Source organism: Harpia harpyja, chromosome 10 (assembly GCF_026419915.1).
Source record: "Harpia harpyja isolate bHarHar1 chromosome 10, bHarHar1 primary haplotype, whole genome shotgun sequence".
In the NCBI taxonomy this organism is placed as follows: Eukaryota; Metazoa; Chordata; class Aves; order Accipitriformes; family Accipitridae; genus Harpia; species Harpia harpyja.
This window is the reverse complement of record NC_068949.1, coordinates 32,661,670-32,681,568: the sequence shown is the minus strand read 5'-3', so window position 1 is coordinate 32,681,568 and position 19,899 is coordinate 32,661,670. Positions and strand designations below refer to the sequence as shown.

The 19,899-nt window shown below is 47.8% G+C and overlaps 1 protein-coding gene across 4 annotated transcripts in view; it reads left to right on the top strand.

Annotated features, from left to right (window-relative positions):
* Positions 1 to 19,899, top strand: part of SH3PXD2A (SH3 and PX domains 2A) — a 269,424-nt gene that overhangs the window by 130,614 nt on the left and 118,911 nt on the right. The window contains exon 1 of one of the 4 annotated variants that reach the window (XM_052798571.1): positions 6,866 to 6,924. The exons of the other annotated variants lie outside the window; for them this stretch is intronic. Coding sequence (XP_052654531.1) covers positions 6,923 to 6,924 — 2 coding nt within the window. The 5' untranslated portion in view covers positions 6,866 to 6,922. Of the gene's footprint in view, positions 1 to 6,865; positions 6,925 to 19,899 lie in introns of those variants that run through there. 4 annotated transcript variants of the gene reach the window in all.

The window sequence follows — 19,899 nt, the reverse complement described above, 5'->3', positions numbered from 1 at the left end:
TGTTCATGATGCATCGGTGTCATCCCCTGGGGGGAGGAGGAACCCCCGGCGGCTGAATTGCACAGGCCATACCAGCTAATGAGATGCTCTTCTTGCCAGGCCTGACAAATAAGCTTCTGTTAATCTTCATTGTTATCGTTCTCATGCTCATCTCTGTGTTTGGGAGGGGGTTGTTTTGTGGATGCTTGGCTGAGGGATGGCCCTAGCTAGCAAGCGGGCTCCGAAGGTGAGCTGGGACTTTAAGAAGGGGCAGACGTTGAGCAGATGAGGAGAAAGCCTTCAATCCCTTCAATAAAGTAGTATGTTGGAGTGAGTAGTTGCAAGAAGTAGGAGTTCTGCAGAGGACAGAGATAAAAGGAGGCTTTCAGGCAGGAGAGAGGATTCCTGCCTTTTCCAGATGTAGCATTTGCATTCGGAGAAGGAGAACTGCCAAAAGGCCAGGCTGATGAAGGGTGCTTTGTGGTGCTTCCAGCCTGTGAAAAAACGCAGTACTTTGAAAGGTGCTTTTGGATTATTAGGCAAGGGGTGAATTGGGCATCGTAAGAGGAGTGCCTTTTCCCCTCTTCTTATGGAAGGCCGGTCTCCAGTGCATTATGTAATTACTACCTTTTTTTCTTCCTTTTTTGTCTGCTTTCTTTTAAGGCTTTTTTAAAAATACATTCTTGCCTCAATCATTCAGCATCGTCATAAATCAGAAAATTTTGTCCATGCAGATTTATGACAAGTGTCTTATATTTAATGTTTTTGTTGACAGGCATATAAAGTACTGAGCCCTGGTTTACTGCCCGGTAAGTCCTGATCTTTGGCAGGACAAATAATGTTTGTGAGAGAAGGTTGAATTAATATCAGCAAACAGAGAATTTTTTACTTTAACAAACAAACGTTGCTGTCTGCCATGATTTTGTCTACCCTAATACGCGCTCAGAAAATCTCCAATCTTATCTCCATTTCAGATACGTTCAGTTCAGATATACTCACATGCCAGGGAACTCTATAAGTAGATGTGACTATCAGTTTAAGAGAGCACTGACCCAAAATAGACCATTTAACAGCTTGGGGCTCTAATGGTCCTTTGCAAACTTCCTGAAGAAGTTTTGCCAGTTGTGTCTGCTGCTTCTTTTAAGGCTTTATTTTCAAAACATCAAAGCAAATTCCTGATTTTGAATTAAGTAGGACACAGCCCTACAGAGACACATGTCAAAAACATTTCACCTCCAGAGTAATGCAGCTAGATAACATTAAACTTGATGTCAGCCTCATCCCGAGAGTGGCCCTCCTCCAAACATTTATGCACATGGGTAGTTTTCTACAGTGAATACTGTATTGAATTCAATGGGAGCACACGTGCACCCAAAGTTATTTGTGTGTGTATTAATGTGTATGTTTGTTTGATGGGAATGAAAAAATCTGGAGAGGGCCGGGATATAAAGGAGGTTCATTCATCAGTAACCCCCTCTGCAAATCATGTTAATTCTTCTGTCTTGCCTGGAGATGGACATGTATGGAGTATATGCACACAGGCTTTGGGGCCAACACAACAAATTTAACCCTAATTAACTCACCAGCTTTCAAGAGGTGAGGGTAGGTAATACCTATTCTGGGAGATTGCTAAACACAGACATCACACAGCAAAACCAGCAGAGAGGCTCAACTGACCTGAACATTTAGAGGTTTTATATAGCAGATAATTTGTGTGTGCCCTGAATGCTCTTTTTATGCATTTATTTTTACTAAAGTTTCATAAAGAAAACCAAAAAGGGCTTGAAAGCAATTAGGTATGTATCTTCATCTGTATCTTTGAGACATCCTTTTAATTGTGTAGCTGTAAAATCAACGGAGCACCAATACAGTCTTCATAAGGGAATCCAGCTGCTCTGAGACAAAGGAGTAAGCAAAGCAACAAGGCTATGCAGAATACCTTTCTGTAGCTGTAGTTGCTGTAAAATCCTGTTAGCTACCATTTTCACTGTGGATTGTTTCACTTCAGCTAGCGCTTGCTCCACGATCAGAGGGAATTCAGCCATCAAACAGGGTTTGGCAGGTCTCACTCCAGTATAAAGGGCTAGGTCATTGTAAGTTGTCTAGTGTGTGTTGTAGGTGGTTGACTTATTGTATCCTATTTTACATACATACATAAATCTTTTACCAGACATTTTAAAATTGTGCTTTGTTCTTATCTCTTGCTTTCTTTTTGCTCTCTTACCATCCCTGACTGCATCAGCTTCTCTGCCTCATATTGACATATCTTTTCTTGTGTCATTTTTTAACTGTCTCTGGGTTTTTTCATTATCCTTACATCCCTTGGATATTGTTTTCTTCCTTCTCAGTATGTTCTGTCCTGCTTCCCCCAGCATTGCTACACTCATTTCTATTTGTCCCACTGGTACTCTGTACGTTGTGTTTATTTGCTCTCTGATGTATTTCGTTTATCACTTTCTCTCCTTCCCATATCTTTTCATCCCCAATCCCACATAAGAGATAACAGAGGGATGACAGAAGTGTCCCGAACACAGGTGAGAACCTGAAGCTGAGGATAAGCGTGCCCTCGCTGCCTTGCAGAAGTTACCTGGTTGCTGGATATGCTGCTAGCATAGACTACAGCCAGGAGAAGCCAGTCTGGCGCCATAACAGAAACTGGGAGTAAACCCTGTGCCACACATGTGTCGTGCTTGGGACAAGGGTCTACCCTCACCTGTGTTAGTGGCCTTGATAACTAACCCTCAGCAGTTTGGAGAAACCTGCTCTTTTGCCCCACTAAAGGCAACTCCTTTCAGGAGAAGCGATGGCAACCTAATTTGGCAGAAGTAAGATCCTCAAGGTCTTGTGCTGCTTTGTAACCTGTAATTTTTGTAGAAGTTGTCTCTGTGGTCTGCCAAACAGAAATTCGTCATCTCTGGCCTGAAGTTACTGGGTAATTAATCTTCCATGGTGGATAAGGCAGGCTGGGTTTTTCGGTCTGCAGGCATGGAGAGCTATGAGCTAACCCGCAGCACTGCTGAACCTTTTCTCTCTCCCCTACTTCTTCATTTTCCCATGACCTTAGGAAAAAAAAAAAATCCACACTTCATAGGTCTTTTTTTTTTTTTCTAAATCACACTTTATGGAACACAGTTTTAATACTGTACAGTGCGTGTTTAATGATGTCCATATGGGTTTGTGGGTACAGGAATTAAATACATAACGGTTCACGATGACATAACACGGAAATGCAACTCCCGCAGTGCTGGTGTGTAGGCTGTAAAGGGTTATTAATAAAAATGAAGGTTTTAAATAGAAAACAAGCTTAGCAGCACCGTTTTGGCCTCAAGCCCATCTCTGAGTGATGGAAAAAAAAGAGGCTGGAATATATGGTCTTTCCTCAATACATGAAAATAAATAAATTTTACCACCATCCCCTGCTAAATGTTTCAGAGAGAAAGCTGCAGGCCTGATGCATGGCATCTCTCTTCAATCAGAGCCTGAGCTCGGGGAGGTCTGGAGGGGATATTTCAGCAGGGTGCAGAACACATCAAACAAATACTAAGGGGGAGATTGATGCCTTAGATTATTAAAATGGGGTAAGGCCACAATGTTTTGATTGGCAAAACCTTTCAACAGTCGGACATTAGTGTTTCAGAAGAGCAAACCGCTCTGTTTGTGGGTGAGCCAGGAAAATAACAACTCACACAGTTTGGGGGAATGACCTCAAGGAAATCCCATCCCATCTTGTAACCAGAGTTGCTGCATCAGTAAGCCAAGGAAATTACATAATGCGCCTATTAATATTATAGACAAACAAAAGCAAGTTTACTCTTCTGTGATCAGCCTTGTCCAATCTGCAGTTGCCCCAAACCTTTTGTTTTAAGTCTTCAGAATAAATGAGGCAGCAGTGGATGATGCGCTGACCATCTCCCTCTGAAGATGCTCTGTCTGAGTCATCTCTCACTGATTTCCCACCAGTTGTTAGTGACAGTAACTGTATGGGCAGCACCAGCACAAATTGAATGTAGTCCTTCTCTCAGCTGGTTCCTTACCCAACGTTTTTGCTGGAGTTTGAGATGGTCCCAGAGAAAAAGACGTAGATCTAAACGCACCCAAACTAACTCTAGAGTCCGTGGCTTGGGATGTTCCACGTTGCGGACATGTATAAATTACCTCCAGGCTGTAGTCCAGGACAAGGTTAATGCTTCACGGCAGTTGCATGAGGGTCAGGGCGTCCAGAACCAAAAGTGATCCTGAGCTGGTTTCCATGTTGTGAAATCCCAGTACTCCCAGCTGTGTCCACCTGCTCCTCCTGCAGTCCCTGCTCTGTCTGCTCACATCCTTCAGCTCCAGCACTCACCTCAGCCCATCCTTGCACCTCTGGATCCCAGCCAACGGCTTTCCCCAGCAGACGGGCATGGAGGATGCAGTGGGAATGCAGGAGGAATAAGACTTTCCTGCTTTATCCAGTGCTGTCTGGGGCAAATTCCTACCATCTGCTAGTTCCTTGGTGCCTCCAACTGTTGTTCCTTGCAAGACACAGTTGTTGTTAGCTCAGTGGCTTCTGTCCAACCACCAGATACTTCAGCAGATGAGAACTCGAACCATTGTGTGGAATTGTAATTCATGCTGAATACATGGCATCACGTTTTTTTTCCCACCTGACTGTAGCCAGGACAGTGAACAAAAATGTGGGAACGTGGGACAAAATACTCTTCCTGTGCGCCCGGTCCTGTGCTGCTGTTCACCCTTCAGACTCCTGGCTCGAAACCAAGATCCTCCTCTAAAAATTGGTTAGAAAAACTACTCCCTGCTCATGTTCTGCTGGAGAGATGGCTCTTCCACCCCTGCTCCCATACTCTGGGTCATCTCAGGTACACCTGAAGCTTTTGGAAAATGATATTATGTCTATTTTTCCAAATTTCTTTGTGCTGACAGATGTCAGTTGTTTGTCTTCTGAAACTGGTCTTTTCAAAAATGGGTATTATGTCCCTTTAAATAGCACAAACCACATGGGAATGAGATTATTTTTGTTCCTAGCTGCCCATAATCTATCTTTTTTCTTTTTTTAGTGAAACCAAAATCTTCCCAGGGATTGTTCCTAAGAATAATACTGAAAAGAAAGCATCATGTGAATCGTACAGTAGTAGTAATGGCAATAGTACTGCATTGCCCTTCTGTAGTTACCTCACCATAGACCTCGAGGTACAGCCCAAACATAAACCCGCTCTCTCAGCTTGACTGTGAAATACAGGTTTTATTTTAGAACCAGGGAAGCAAAAGTACAAAAGTGGTTTTGAAAGGTCACCAAGGCTGGAACAGGAGCCAGAAGGTCTGAATTGTAGCTTCATGTTGTGACTCAGCATACATTCCGTTATTTGCCTTTGCAAACACCACTAGCACACCAACAGTTTGTCTTGCTGATATACAACTCCCCAGATCTGCAGGAGTGGGTCAACTTCCATATCAATTTTTGGAAAATGCTATATTTGAGGAAAATGCTGCAAAGAAACATTGAACTGGTTTGCCCTAGGTTACAGTGGGACTAGGATTCAGGATGCCCTTAAATTCTCAGCTTCAACCACTGGCCCCCCAGTCCTCCAAAGGAACACACACTCATCCCTTGCTTGTAAGCATGTGAGGGGAGATCTTTAGCTCAAGATCGACCTCACCCTGTTGTCTTCCTACCCCAAAATGTGGTGAATTACCTCATCTAAAGTCACTCTTCTGAGATGAACAGCAGATACCTGTGCAGAAGAGACGCAAAGACCAGTCCACGCTTCTTCATACTCCGGGACAGCACGGAGAGCAGGGTGGGCTGTAGCCATGATGTGGATGAAGCAGCCGCTTTCACGCACAGACTCTGCCCTATGGCAGTTCTGGGAAGGATCAGTGTGAGCGTGGAGGAAGGGAGGAGGGCTGATGGTTTCCTGGGTCTCCTCTTCTTCCTCAGTCAAATCTCTGTGAGTACTGGGAGCACAGTCTGCTGTAGAAGAATAAATTGCTCAGGAGCCTACGCTCTGTTTCAGCTCCTGGCACATCAGTCCATTTGGGGCTGCAGGCTCAGATCCCTGTGACACTTGGCCAGATTATTCCATCTGCAAGTCCTTGTCCAGACTCAACCCTGGGTGTCTCTTGATGTCCTCTGCTCGCCACGTTGGCTGCCTCCTCCACCGTTTGTCCTCCGTGTCCTTTACTGTGGCGTTTGCTGATGGTAGCTTGTGTTGGAGATGTCCCCAGCCCCACGGGGCTGTTTGTGCAGGGAGGTTTGGCTGGGGCCATTCGAGCAGTCAGGCAGCTGTGTAGTTTGGAACTTGAGCAGAGCTTTCCTGGTCCAAGTTACCTTCCCAAGCGTGTGGAAAAGGGACGTGTCAGAAGTGCATTACGCTTCCCGCTGGCTTTGTTCTCTCCCTGCCTGTCCCGTCCTGTGTTTCTCATCCCTAACTCTTGTGCCTGTTGACTTGTGAGCTAACACGAGCACATCTGCCTTGGACAGACCTTTAACTGCCTGACCTCCCCCTCAGGAGCTACTAAGACTTTCCATTGGTGTGTGCTCCGTTACCCACGCCATCCTGGCCCTTGCTTCAATGCATCTTTTCCTCCCGCAGGACCCTTTGCTACTCTGGGCCTCCTCACTAGATTTTGCGGTCACCAAATGTGTGGTCTTTGCAGCAATTCGTACCGTGCTGCAATCTGACTGGAGGCCCGCTGCTCTGTCCTCCACTGTGGCCACTGGTGCTGAAGATAGACCTTGTCCTATGCAAAGCTGTCCCTGAGCGTGCCCGTGCCAGTGGGTGAGAGAATGCGCCCTTGCATGTAGCTTTTGTTCTCAGTGCACAACCCACCTCCCGGAGCAGCAGATAAACACAAACAGCCTTTTTCTGCGGTTTAATAAGCAAAGCGGAGCAGTGCTTCTGAGCCGGTTCCTTACCAGCAAGGGCATCTTCAAGTCCTGAGCCTCATGTAAGTAAATCTGTCGTCACGCTTTAGTCTTTCTTTTGTATAACTTTATGTAACAGCTCGTCTTAAACTTGTAAAAACATTTTCTGGGAAATTATGCGTGGGAGGTGGGCAGCTCCTTCCATGTATTGCCAGCTAATCCATAATACTCTCCTTTATCATAACAAATGAGGCAGGTTTCTCAAAAGCAGTATCTTGTGCTTTTCTTTTATCTCTTCCCTTTTGCTTTAAGTCTGGAGACGGGAGTTCTGCCCTGGATGCATCTTAGAGCACAAAACGTGGAGCCAGGACTCCTGGCTTCTGTCTTGAGCACTGGATGCTCACGGCTGTACTAAATCCTGCTTGTGCAGTGTCTCTGTGAACTGGAAGGGGCTGTAGGTATGTGAAATACTGTGTTTAGCCATAAATGTTATTAAATGTAGAGGAGGACAAAAAATGTGTCACAAAATGCCCAAGAAACCAGGAAACTGGAATTCTTTCAACTGTTCTTCACCTTGGGAAACAGAGGAACTTTTACATCCCACCAGTGCCTTGATCTCCCACTATTCCAAAGTGCTTTGTACAAATGAAAGCTCAAGGTTTTTGCATATTCTTGGGACAAAATGTTTTGCACCTCCTGGGATCCGTCATCATTTCACACCTCTTCTCTTCTGTTGAGCCATCACGCCCCCTCCTCCAGCCTGGTAGGTGGCACAGGAGATACTATATCATCCCTGTGGAGGAAAATTAGCACAGAAGTATCTTGAAATTTGGCAAAGCACAGCACACTCTCTGCAGCAGGGCTCATCTCCCCTTTAATGGAAATTAAGTGTCTAAATCTTTGCGTCTTTCCCTCTTTCTCAGTTTTACTGTGTGCTCTGGGGTGAAATTTTGTCGTGCTACATTTATTTCTCCTTGCCAAGACCTTCTTTATGGCCTTGATTTAAACTAAGTCCAATCAAACACAGTGGAAGGCTGTCATATTCCAGTGCTGGGGATGGGCTTTGGGGGCTGTTCATCTTTTTTCCAAGGACAACAGCACATTCGTGTTTGTGTTGTGTGTATGTCTTGGGCTTACACAAAAACTTAAGGATCTGATTCTGGTGGGTTATGCTGGCAGGTATCCAAACCCCGTAAATCTGGTCACTGTGCTTTTCCAAATGTTTATTGTGCTGTTTAAGCTTTTATGGGCTCTTGTGCGTATTACATATGGTCTGAATAAACGTAACGCAGTATTACTGTGCTTAGCTGAGATGCAGAAGAGCCTCCAAGTGGATCATTAGAGTGGGGGCAGCCATTGCCAGCATTTGGAGATGAGTTTCTTGGTTGAGCTTTCCAGGGTTTGTGGCTTCAGCCCTGTTCTGTTGGGTTTTAAATGCCACTTGATCTGAGGTCGCAGGGGTGGAAATAAGAAGAAAAGAGTTGCAATTTCTTGGATTCAGTCCAGGATTCTTGCAGCAAATCTCCCCTTTCTGAAACTCTAATAAAAAGGACTAGATTTTGCATGTATTTGCTGTTTTTCCTCTGTGCTGCTGCTGTGGCAAGGTCTGCTCTGATGCCAGTGGGACTGAGGAGAAGTCTTTAAGGAATCAGTGGATGCATAGCAGGGCAAAAGTCACCCGCATTGCTCTAAGTGAGGAAACACCTACAGACTCCATCTAAGAACCAAGGCTGCGTTGCTCCTTCAGACAGATGGCATAAAGGATACTCCCTGCCCCTCCGAGCCTACAGCTCCTCTTTGATCCTGGAGATCAAACATGAGCCAGCCAGACTGAGCCAGCCAGACTCCAGCTGGTGGGAGCAGAGGCAGAAACAGGCATATACAGGACTTGTGTTTGAGGGATGGCAGTGTGAAAGTGGTACCTGGCCCAGGCAACCTCTCCCTCTTGTGTCATAGCCCCAGCAGCATGCAAGGAGCGTGCATGCCGCTGGGAGAGTGCTGCGGTGCTGCTGCTTCGCATCCTTGCTCTCTTCTGTCCCAACTGCAGAGAAAAACGAGCCAGGCTCTAGCCAGCCCTAACAGCTGTAAAAGCAGCCAAGCCAAGACCTTGGGACCTTCAGAGAACGTCCTGCAGTTCACCTATGGGCTTTCTTTCACTTGGCCAGTTGGCCTTCTGCTCCAAGCTCTCCTTCTAGCACCGTCACTTCACTTCCACCACTAACCACACTGGCCCCAGAAAAATACGGGCTTGCAGTTGAGCTTGCTGCCAGCACTGGCTTTCTTCAGCTTGGGCTTTCTGCTCCCTCGCCCCTGCCCTGTCTCGCTATTCAGATTGCAAGTTTTGGGGTAGAAACAAGCAGGTTTGTGTCTCTGCAGCAGACATACAGGCCCCGTTTGGGTTGGCCATTAGGGCTGATGTAACATATACCATCAATAATTGCTCTCTGCTGGGGGACATGCTGAAATAGTGGAGGCTTCACAGAGGCACAGGAGAGGGATGGAGGAGGCAGATGGAGATGGGACCAAGAGGAATGGGTGGAGGGCCAGAAGCACTGGGAATCTGAGGCAGGCCTTTGCCTCTGGAGAGCTGAATTTGACACTGCAAAATCTGTTCTGATTGCTTTTTATTTCTTAGGGTTTTTTTTATTGAGACTAAAATTCAGATACACTCTCTGTGTCAGCTCAAATGTTGCACCAGTGGAAAAATAGCTAAAAAAGAAAGAAGTGGAGAAAATGTGCATTTGCAGCCGGAGCTACAGTGCTCCTAACTGTAGAAATGGATGGTTTTCTCTTCCTTCCCTGTTGCATCAGGCTGCGGATTAAAATGTGGGTTACTGCTGGCTATGCTGAGATAGGAGCAAAACCTCAGGTAACTACTGCGACTACATTTAGAGAATTCCTTTTGCTAGGCACCTGATGCTGGATGCTGTGTTGGGGGGGAAGGAGTGACAGCGCATACTGCAACCCACTTGGTTGTGGAAGTGTTAATGTTTTAGACCCTGATCCTCAGGAGCATGGGGGCACTGAATGATATCACAGTGTTTTGACACCTGAAAGAAGCAGAGGAAGGAAAGAGGGCATCTGTTGGGCTTGACAGAAACTTTTGAACCATTTTTCTCCAGATAGAGGTTTTTCCTATGTCCTCTAAAACATGAATACATTTGCTGCAAGGTCATTTATGGAAGAAATCTCTTCTGCTGCACTCTCCTCTCTTTGACCTTGAGGCTATTAACATCTCTTGGGTCAAACAGACACAGGGAAAGGATAAATGGAGACAATGGGTAGCATTAACCCTCTGGTTGTGATGCACTACAGCTTGCAAGATACCGACAGCTTCACTTTGCCCTGGCTAGTTGAATTGGGGAAATAATAATAGAAAATAATAGGAAATAATAATTCTGGCATGCAAATGGCTTGCCAAACCCAGCGTGCACCTGAAATTCTCCCTGTGCCATGCTGCAAGGACTTTTCTCAGGCTGCAGTGAGGGAGAGACTGTGAACCACCTTCCCACAGGGCACCAGCAATGTCCAGCACTCAGGGAAGATCTTGCAACAAACTCTTGGTTCTCGCTGCAAGGGCGGCCATGTGGTGTTTGGCACAGCGAGCAACCTCTTAGGGGTTGTATAACATTATAGGGCAGACACCATGTGTGGTAACGCTGTTGATGTCAGCTGAGTTACCCTGGGGATACATCAGTCCTTAGGTTTTTTTGGAGGTATGAGGTGGGGCAGTTTATTACTCAGCTTTGCACCATGCTGCGGCGCACATCCTGCTTTCTGCTGCTGCACTTCTGTTGGTGGTGGTACTGCTTTGACCTGCAGGGAGGGTTTGAACCTGCCTGTGCAGAACTCACAGAAACAGAGGCGTTGCAAAGTGCTGACTCGGCAGCTCAGAAACCTCCTCCCTCCCCTTGCTCAGCCCTGTGACTCCTCAGCAGGCTGTTCCCATTAAAAGCTATGATGCTACTTCCACCTCCGTGTGCAGCTGCTCCCCAAAACCTGTGGTTGACCCTGCTTTTTCTGGAAGGGAAAAAATAATGGTGACCGTGAGCAGAGAGACTGAGGTGAACGTTATCTGAATCTGAGATGGGCTCAGGATGTGGGATCGCAGCAGCAGATTTTGCCACCGGAGGTGATATTTGAAAACAGGTTTTAGGGAGACCCATTTATTGGATTGACTGTTCCCAGGTTTGGAAAGACAGTAGTTTTAAAAATGGAGAGCAAATCCTAGAGTCCTGGAGTGTTGCAGCCACTTGATCAACTACTATACAAAGGTGTTTAAAAGTGTGTTGCTAATGGGAAATGCTACCCAGGTTTTCTTCGCTTCAGGATGTAAGGCCTGAATAGAGCCCAGGGTGTGTGACAGCACACAGAGCTGGGGGACACCTTGAACAAATTCAGTATTTTAAATATCTGGGACTTGCCTATCTGTAAAAATAAGAGAATTGGCTAAATTCATCCAACTTTCCTGAAAATAATGGGCTTTACTGGGAGCCCACCTAGCTATTTGGCTCCCTCAGGGCTTGGAGGTTCTGGCAGGGGAAGTGCCGAATGTGTGGAAAGCGCCATTATTGTCATACGGTTTGTTGGCAACTTCCTTCCACCTGCAATATGCGTCCATGCCGATCATCAGTGCTGCCGAGTAGGCACCGTGCTTATGTCTCGAGCGTGTCTGAGAGTAGGGGAGTAGGTGGTGGAGAAGGGGCACAGAGAGGGCTTTTTGCTGGAATAACCCACCAGCTTCCCTTCCTCTGCCCCTTCATCAAACAGCCTCAGTGTGTGATGCTGAAACCTGAAGCCAGGAGGGACATGCTGCTGTTTCAGCCCCTTGGGTTCCCATCAGTCCTGCGTGAAGGCAGGAGCGAGGGCAGAGGGTCTGAATGCAAGCATGTAGTGTGTTCCCTTAAGCTGTTTCCAGTTGCTCTTGGGCTGCTTAAAGTCATGTATCCTTTTATTATCATTTGAAGAGGTTCATCCCCAGCCACTTGTTTCTGCGCGCTTCTTCCTTCTCCTCACTGGGGTTTCTCCGCCGGCTGCCCACATGAGAAGGAATGGAAATGTTAATTTTCTCCTCTGCAGTGTGGAGAGGACAGGAGGGAGCAGCAGGGGATGCAGAAGATCCACATTGCAAGGAGGTGTGCTTGGAGAGGAGCTCTTGAAGTGGAGAGAAGCTGTTTTTGCCAGCAGAGTCCTTCTGTGTAAAGCGCGGGTGGCTCCGGGTCTCCCACCTCTTCCCCTCTCGTGCTGGATGTTGAATCAGCTGTTTGTGTGGCCCCATGCAGCGCAGGGGACAAACCCTCTGGCAGAAGAGTGGGGAAAGGCAACAAATGAAGGATTTATAGTGGGGATGGTTGGTTTGTTTGCAAACAGCCTGCTGCAGGCTTGTGCTCGCAAGGCAAACCAAACCACCAGAGCTGCTCTTAGGCTTTCCTTCCTGTAAGCGCTTTGCTGGCTGGTCCCGCCGCAGGTGTCTGGGGCCAACTGGGAAGAGGGTGGCAGGGGTGGCCTGTTCCTGCGTGCCTCCTTCGTCTGCACGTCTCAGGCTGCAACCTCTCCAGCCTGCAGGGAGAGGGGAGGGAGGTGGGAAATGGGGTGACAAGAACAAACTTCCTGCGGCGGAGCCGAGCATGAGGGCTGGTAGTTATCACAAGACAACAGCCCTGATGGGGGCAACTGGAGAGAAGCCCATCCCACTTTCCCGAGCCCCCTGCCCTGCTCGCCCTGCAGCTCACCCGCAGCACAGAAGCCTCGCTGACTCCAGCATGCGGCCCTGCCAGCTTTGCCTGCAGATACCCACGCATCCCAGAAAGACAAGGGCTCATGGCTTGGCAGCGCTGAGGGAAATGCCATCCAAGCCACGAGAGGGAGAGGCAAGTTAGCACCGGGCTGCCTGGGAGTGTGGCTGCCTGTGGAGTGGCTCCCGCTGCTGCAGGTATTGTGTTGGGAAAGCTGAGCCGAGCCCACTGGGGAGCTGATTGAGCTGTGTGTGCTATGGCGAGGAGCTTCGCCTCCTGCATGGGCTCCGTCCGCTGCGCAGTGGCCAGGTTTCGGCTCATGGCAGCTTCTTGGGCAGGACCCTGCTCTCCGCTGAAAACCAGAGGCCAACGCGTATAGGGCTGACCCTATCCAAATTTTGTCTCAACACATTTCAGTCCTCGTTCATGTCTCCACTGTGAGGTGGAAGAGGATGGGAGAGTATGCATGTGTCCCTTCATTCCCCCTGCCTCAGGGGCAGGTTACACAGGAGCTGGGAAGCAAATTGGGCTGGGCTGGGCTGAAGACAGAGCATTGCATGGTCCTGTGTTGCTAGTCTAGGGATGGACCCCCAAAAGCCACCTTAGCTCTAAAGCAATGGATTGTCCATAGGTCCTCTCCTCTGAACCTTGCTGGCTGAAGATGGCTCTTGAATCCAAGGTCTGTAACATTTACTGAACTAATCCCACTTGAAGGCAAATGCCATGATATCTAATGTGACTTGGCTGCTGCCATTGCGTCGCTCCTTGGTGAACACCTTGTCTCTTCTATTGCCTTTTTTTTATTGTCCCCTCATTCCAACAGTTATTCTTGTCAGTGGTGGCACAACTCATTTGGTCTCCCAGCAGATCCAATGTAGGACCACCCATGGGCACTGCTTATCAGCCTGAGGTGTGGGTGGGCCAAGGTGTCCTCCAGGAGCAGTGTCAGGACAGGGCTGATCTCAGGAGTGCTGCTGCAGGGAGGACTCGTGAGTAGAGCAGCATGGAGATCAAGAAGGTGAAGGCTGTGTTCTTGGAGACCAGGTGCCAGGGGACGAATTGGACCCTTTATGCTGGCAGGAGGACTCACCAGTAGGGAGGGAACAGCTTCCTTTCCCAACCTTGCAGAAGCTCTTTCAGTGTGTCCTGTCCTTCATTCTTGCAGACCACATTGAGACTGCGGTGAAATTGAGTTGGTGTCTAGTGTCTCCCTCCCATCTCTGGCATCTGCTTTTCAAAGAGCTTCCCCTGGGAGAGGCCACTTCACTCTGATATCCTGTTCTTCACTAGCACTGGCTGGCACAGCAAACCAAGCTCCCAGTGGGGCTGGCAGGACTTCACCTGCCCCGTGTCCTTCCCTTCCCAGAACGCCAGGAGAGGGACTTCTCAGCACGCTTCATTGTGCTGGAAGGCAGCCAGGGACGTTAACAGGCACGTCCGCCCTCTGTCCACAAACTGCTCCGTCTTCAACATTGCCCTGGAGGGCAGAGATTTCTGGCTGGTTTTCACACAAAACTTATCTGAAAGTCCATTACGTGTCAAAAGCTACTTGATGCAGGGAATAATATTTTGCTCTTGTGTGCATGTGTACGTAAGTGTAGATGCGTACAGTCCTTCCACCACAGCCGTAGCTCACCATCTTATGTCTGACTTTCTATTTAAAAATGAATGGCAACGCTCGCACTTCATAGGCAACCTGCAGATCAGCCTGGCCAAAAAACCCTGCCAACAAGACATGCAAACTTAAAATTTTTAAGGTTTGCACTTGGTCTATTTTGCAGAACTCTTCCACCCTTGCAAAGCCATATTTGTTGCATAGCTTGTTGCAGCCTGTATAAATAGCTCCACTTGACGACGAGGGGTTGGGCATGGGAAGGCCCTGTGTTACGGGCTCTGCAGGCAGCTACTGCCACATCGTGGGGAGATAATGCTTTACATGCATTTACCGTGCAGCAAAAGGCACAAGCTGAGCCGGAAAAAAAAGTCTTCGGTTTGTGTGGATATTGGACACGGTGGCGTGTGTGTTCTGCTCTCTCCAGGGATGTGCCCTGCCTCACCCCCTTGCCATGGTCATCTGGCGAAGCTGACTTTCTCTTGGCTCTTGCATCTTAGAGAGTAGGAATTCCTCTAGACAGAAGTGGGAACACTGTGACATGTTGCTATGAACAGATATGAAATAGCTTTTCCACCTGGCTTCTTATTAGGTGTTACAGCCCTATCTTTTTCCGTTGGTCTTATGATAGTCATTTTTTTGTATTTAATAATGTTGCATCTAAGACTTGACAAGGGAATGGGAAAGAAGCAGACTTGCAGTCTTGGACATTAATACTAACAACTCCAGAACCACACCTGGATCAGACATTTGTAAGCATATGGAAGAGATTGAAGATTATCTAATTGTCTCTTTAATACTCAGTACTGGACTGAATCATCTCCCCAGGCCTGGGAAGCTGTGCTGATCACCACAGTCTCCTTGCTCCCGCTCCACTAAGCTAGAGAGCCGACTTGGAAAGGGAAACCTTTCTCATCCCCAGCTTTGGCTGTGCCGGGGCACTCGGCGGGGTTTCAGTGTGGAAGGTGTCACTGACTAGTTCGTGTTTTTGGCTGTGAAAGTCAAAGCGACAGCTCTTCTTATGGCCAGATTTTGTGCATGATCCTGTTAGGGGAGTTCTCAGCACCTAATCTGGGTGTTTGCTGTCATCCAAATAGTATTGCCAGTGCATTGCATGCGCAGCCTGACACACTGTACATTAATCCAGGTTTTGGCTTGCTTGCTTGACCCAGGAAGGATTAAACTCCACCCCACATCTGCTGAGGCTCCCTTGGGCTGCTGCTTAATCACACTGATGCTCCTTAGCAAAGCTCAGAGAAGGTCTTTCCCTCCACAGCTTCACAGGCACAGCTCTTCCCTAGCTGGCAGGGACTGCTCCTGCTTGTCCTGTATGCTTCCCATCCGTCCATCCATCTGTCCATCCATTCATCCATCCATCCCTCCCCAGCACAGTGGTATCTGCAGACTGCATACAGTCCTTACAGGAATCTGGCAGCCAGCAGCTGATAACCTCATAGCTAGGCTGAGTTATTCCCTGCCAGGCCCTGCTCCTGCCTTGCAGTAAGGCGAACAGCTGTCCACGTTGCTCCTTTTAACCCGTAGCGGGGAGCAGGTTGGAACCACAAAGCCTTTGAAAAATGATGGAACAAGGACAAATTTCCAATCAAAGCCCTCCAAATGCTGCTCTGAAGGAAAATTGCTCTTCATTTGCGGGTGAAATGGAAGACTCAGTGCAAGGGCAGGAGTGGTGCAGAATAAAGATTTAAGTGATCAAGTAAAGGAAAGAATGACTGCTCCTGAGGAAAGGGGAGAGGGGCCTGGGACCTCTTTAACCTGATTTAATCAAGCAACTTCTGATGTTTTACAATTGCAAGCAACCGTCTGACCCAGAGCTGGGCAATTTGCAAGCCACAGAGTTATGAACTGTTGGTAAAATGGTCTTAAGAGGAAAATACATTTGCAGTTATGAACTGAAAAACCTGAGCAACAGTTCTTGAGGTTTTAGAGCCACGTCTAGCCGCTGTTGGGACATTGGGGTCTCTGCCCTTCTCAAGGCCTCCCACCGGTCAGCAGCACCCAGAGCAGTTCCCGGCCGAGCCCCCTGCCTTGGCCACAGGGTGCCTTCTCACAGGAGAGGAGCTGGGGCTGCAGGTCCTGGGCAAGGGGTGTCCTTACCCTGCGCAGGTGGGTCAGTGACCTGGGAAGGGAAGAGAAGCCGGGAACAGCCCCCAGCAGTGGAGATGCTGACCCAGCCTGCGGTGCTATGGGCTGACCAGGCTCTGATTTGAGCCAGCTGCCTGTGGTCCCCTGCGCCTCAGAAGAGAAATTTCCTCGAAGCTTCTGAGAAGAGGCACCAGTCTCAGTCCAGTTACGTGAATCCATTAAATTTGTACTAACTGGTTTGTTCTCAGAAGTGCCAAGCATTCCCAGCTGTGGCAGGGGCTCCCCTTGTTGCAGTGCCAGCTTCAAATGGGATCTGCCTGGGCTAATTGTTTCTGGATTTGGCCAAGTGGAGTTTTCTTTCTCTTCTGGGAAACTGGCTGGTTTTGTGCTCATGGTATTTGCAGAGTGCTGACAAAAACCCCTTCCTTTGCAATACTGCCTACCTGCTTAAGGTGCTGTTCCCTGGAGATGCGCTTTTTCTCTGTCAAGGCTTTTGATGTATTTTCCCATGTTAGAAAATTCAAAAAGGCAGCATGTGAAGCTGGCTGGGGCCAGTGAGTGTTGCTGGGGGCGGCAGCTTTGATCCTCGGTGGGAGTTTTGCAGTGAACTTGATATGCATTTTTCATCATTTGCTCTGTATGCCTGTGTGTGTGTGTGCGCGTGCCTTGCAGGGGGTACAGGCACTAGTCCTGAAGCTGCACTCAGCCCATGGGTAAAACCCACTTGTAGTTCACCGCTGATCGAAATCCTTCGCATCCCCAGGGTAACTCTGCCTCAAGTTACCCTGCATGAAATTTAACCCTGCCATCTAATAGCTAGGGAGCTACTCCCGTCTTTAATCTCTCTGACAGTGCCTAGTCAGGGCTTTTTGAAGAATTTTGTTGGCCTTTTTTTCCATATAAGCATTACTTTCTTTATCTGGAGTTTTGTACTGCTGTCTGAGCCATTTACTTGGAAGCCTGTGAGGAGGGCTTGAGTTGGAAGAGAGCTGGGTTTGTGATCCAAGTATGAGTCTTTCACTGTTAATTAGCATTCATAATTGTATGCACGTTTCTAAACTGCCGTGATTGCCACGTCCTTTTAAAACATGGGGCAGGACATCAAAAGGGTTATGTCTGCTCAGAGATCAGCAGAGAAGCAAGAAATTAAATTGCCTGATACCTTAAAAACTATGATGTGAGCTGTTTTGCCCCCATTATATCAAAAGTGACATAGGAAAAATGTCTGGAATTAGACTTTTAAAGCTCATTAGCCTTCAAGATGTAATTAGCAGGAAGCAGGCTGTTTGATGGAGGTTTGAGGTGCCCTGCGCCTGCCGTCACCATTGGGTGGGCAGGCGCTCTGCATAGCCAGCATGGTGGGAGCCTTGTCGGATGGGGCTGTGGCAGGACTCATGGGATGAGTGGGAGGAAAGGGTTAAGAAGTCCTGAATTCAGATTCTCTCTCTGCTGCAGATTTGCTTTACAGGAGCTGCTTCGTCTCCCTCTGCATGGCTTAGTCTGTATTTTAGATCTCAGGCCAACTCCCGGTAGAGGATACCTGTGGCTGATGGGTAACACAGCGATTCTGTGCTCTCTGATTCAGACTTTCCAAAGTCCTGCTGGTGACAGAGTAATGTCATCAAGTCTGTGCTTTGGAAATACGTATTTTACGAACATGAAATACATGGACATATGTGCATGCTCCATCCCTGATCCTGCCAGCTGCATGTATCTATATACATTTGCATTTTCTAGTATTGCCAGTTTTTCTGTGGCATGATCAAGCATATTGAGCCAAATACATTTCACCAACAGACCTTTTGGAAGGCAGATGGGTTTTGCAGTTACAGAGCCCTGCTTGTCCAGGGGTATTGGCAAAAGAGGTTGTCAGGGCAAGGGAGATGAAAGTGTTGCCTGTAACAGAATTGCAAACCGTTTGGTTCCCACTAAACCCAACGTGCCTTGTGCATGCTTTGTGCATGGTGATGGATCGGATCTCACGGAGGCAACAGCAGGGACTTCTCGGTCCCAGCTGGAGAGTGTTTCTTCACAGCCCTGTGCCAGCCACAGCCCAGCATCTTTCACATAGGTGCTGTTGCTTTTATTCTTTATCTGTGTAAATCCTGACAGAGCGGGTCTCACTTCATGGACGGGACGGTGCCTGCACAGATGTTGCCACAGTGCAAGTAGGAATTAATCGTGCCTGGCCTCCATCAGAGCGTGAAGCATCACCTCCGAGAGCGCCTGGAGGATGCTGGGTGCAGCAGATGCAGCCGGCAGAGGGAGTGTGGACCATTGCACACTGTCTATTTGTCTCCTATTAAATGCAGTGCCCTGCAAACTGGCCTCTTTCTTCCCTTCTTTCGGCAGACTGCTAAGTGGGAACAGAGCAATGCGATAACGGATTGTTTATTATGGAAACATGCCACTTCTAGTAGATTTACAAGCAGCTTTGTGGAGCTCCTGACCGCTCTATATTTTTGTTTTTAGTCCGTTACTCATCTTGATACATCATTGGTATATGTCTAACCATGGCTGTAAAAGACGCTAGTGGGGACATGGTGGGGCCAAAGCATGGGAGATAGAAAGCAGCTGTCAGGCAGCATTTCTTCCAGGGGTTTGAGGAGTACCAGCAGGCTGTGTCAGCCCAGCAGTGACTGTTTCTCGGTGACTGACTTTACAGTCAGACTGTTTTGTAGTTCCTTCAAGGCTCCGTGGTTTAGCGGCTGCACAGACGGTTGCACTGCGTTTAGAGCAAAGTGAAATAACACTAGTTCCTCCCATCCTCTGCTGCCTCACCCTGAGAAATTAGCAGCCTCTTTTGGGAGTTACTAGTCAAAATCCCAGATCCGAACACCTCCGGACTTTCAGCAAAGTTTGAAACCAGTTCAGGAGATGAATTTCAAGTCTACTTTTCCTGTGCCAAAACCCCCAGAGCTGAATACCTGGGAACTATGGAGGTGGGTTAACTCATGCACCAAATACACTCTGAGCATTTCATTGTCTACCTCTCATACATCAGCTCTCCCAAAATAATATGTCTAGCATGGTTCATACCACAATCGCTGCTGTAATCACCACTGAAACCTGGATAGGTTAGAAATCCATATGTGGATCTGCGTCTGGGTGAATTTGGCAGACAAAAAGCAGTCCCCAAAAGGCAATTTCTTCCTATCAAATCATCTGCCAGTTTTAACAGTTTTGATTTATGCTTTTTAAGGTTACTGAGCTCTTTGCTGAAAGAGTTGAAGGCCATCTCCACTGGCGCTGTTACTGAATGAGCCACCTCAGGAGCAATACTGGCTTCCAGATCACAGAGTAGCTGGGAGGTTGTATCTTTTACATGCGAGGTTTCTCCGCCTGACGTGTTGGTGTCCTGCAGTTCCTTACCTCAAACAAGTGCTTCCAATTACAGAAAAGTGTATGTGACATACATCAGTCGTGGTCGGGTTTTGTACACTGTAGTTTTAAGGGGGGGGTGGTGGTTCAAGTGTTGCACTTGTACCTGCTCCTTTACCTGATGCTGCAACCTAGGGTAGAGAAGAAATGTGCCATGTGGGTACGCAACCCTCCTCATTCCTCTAATGAAATTTTGCTTTGGGGGTTAGTTTTTCTTCTTTTTTTTG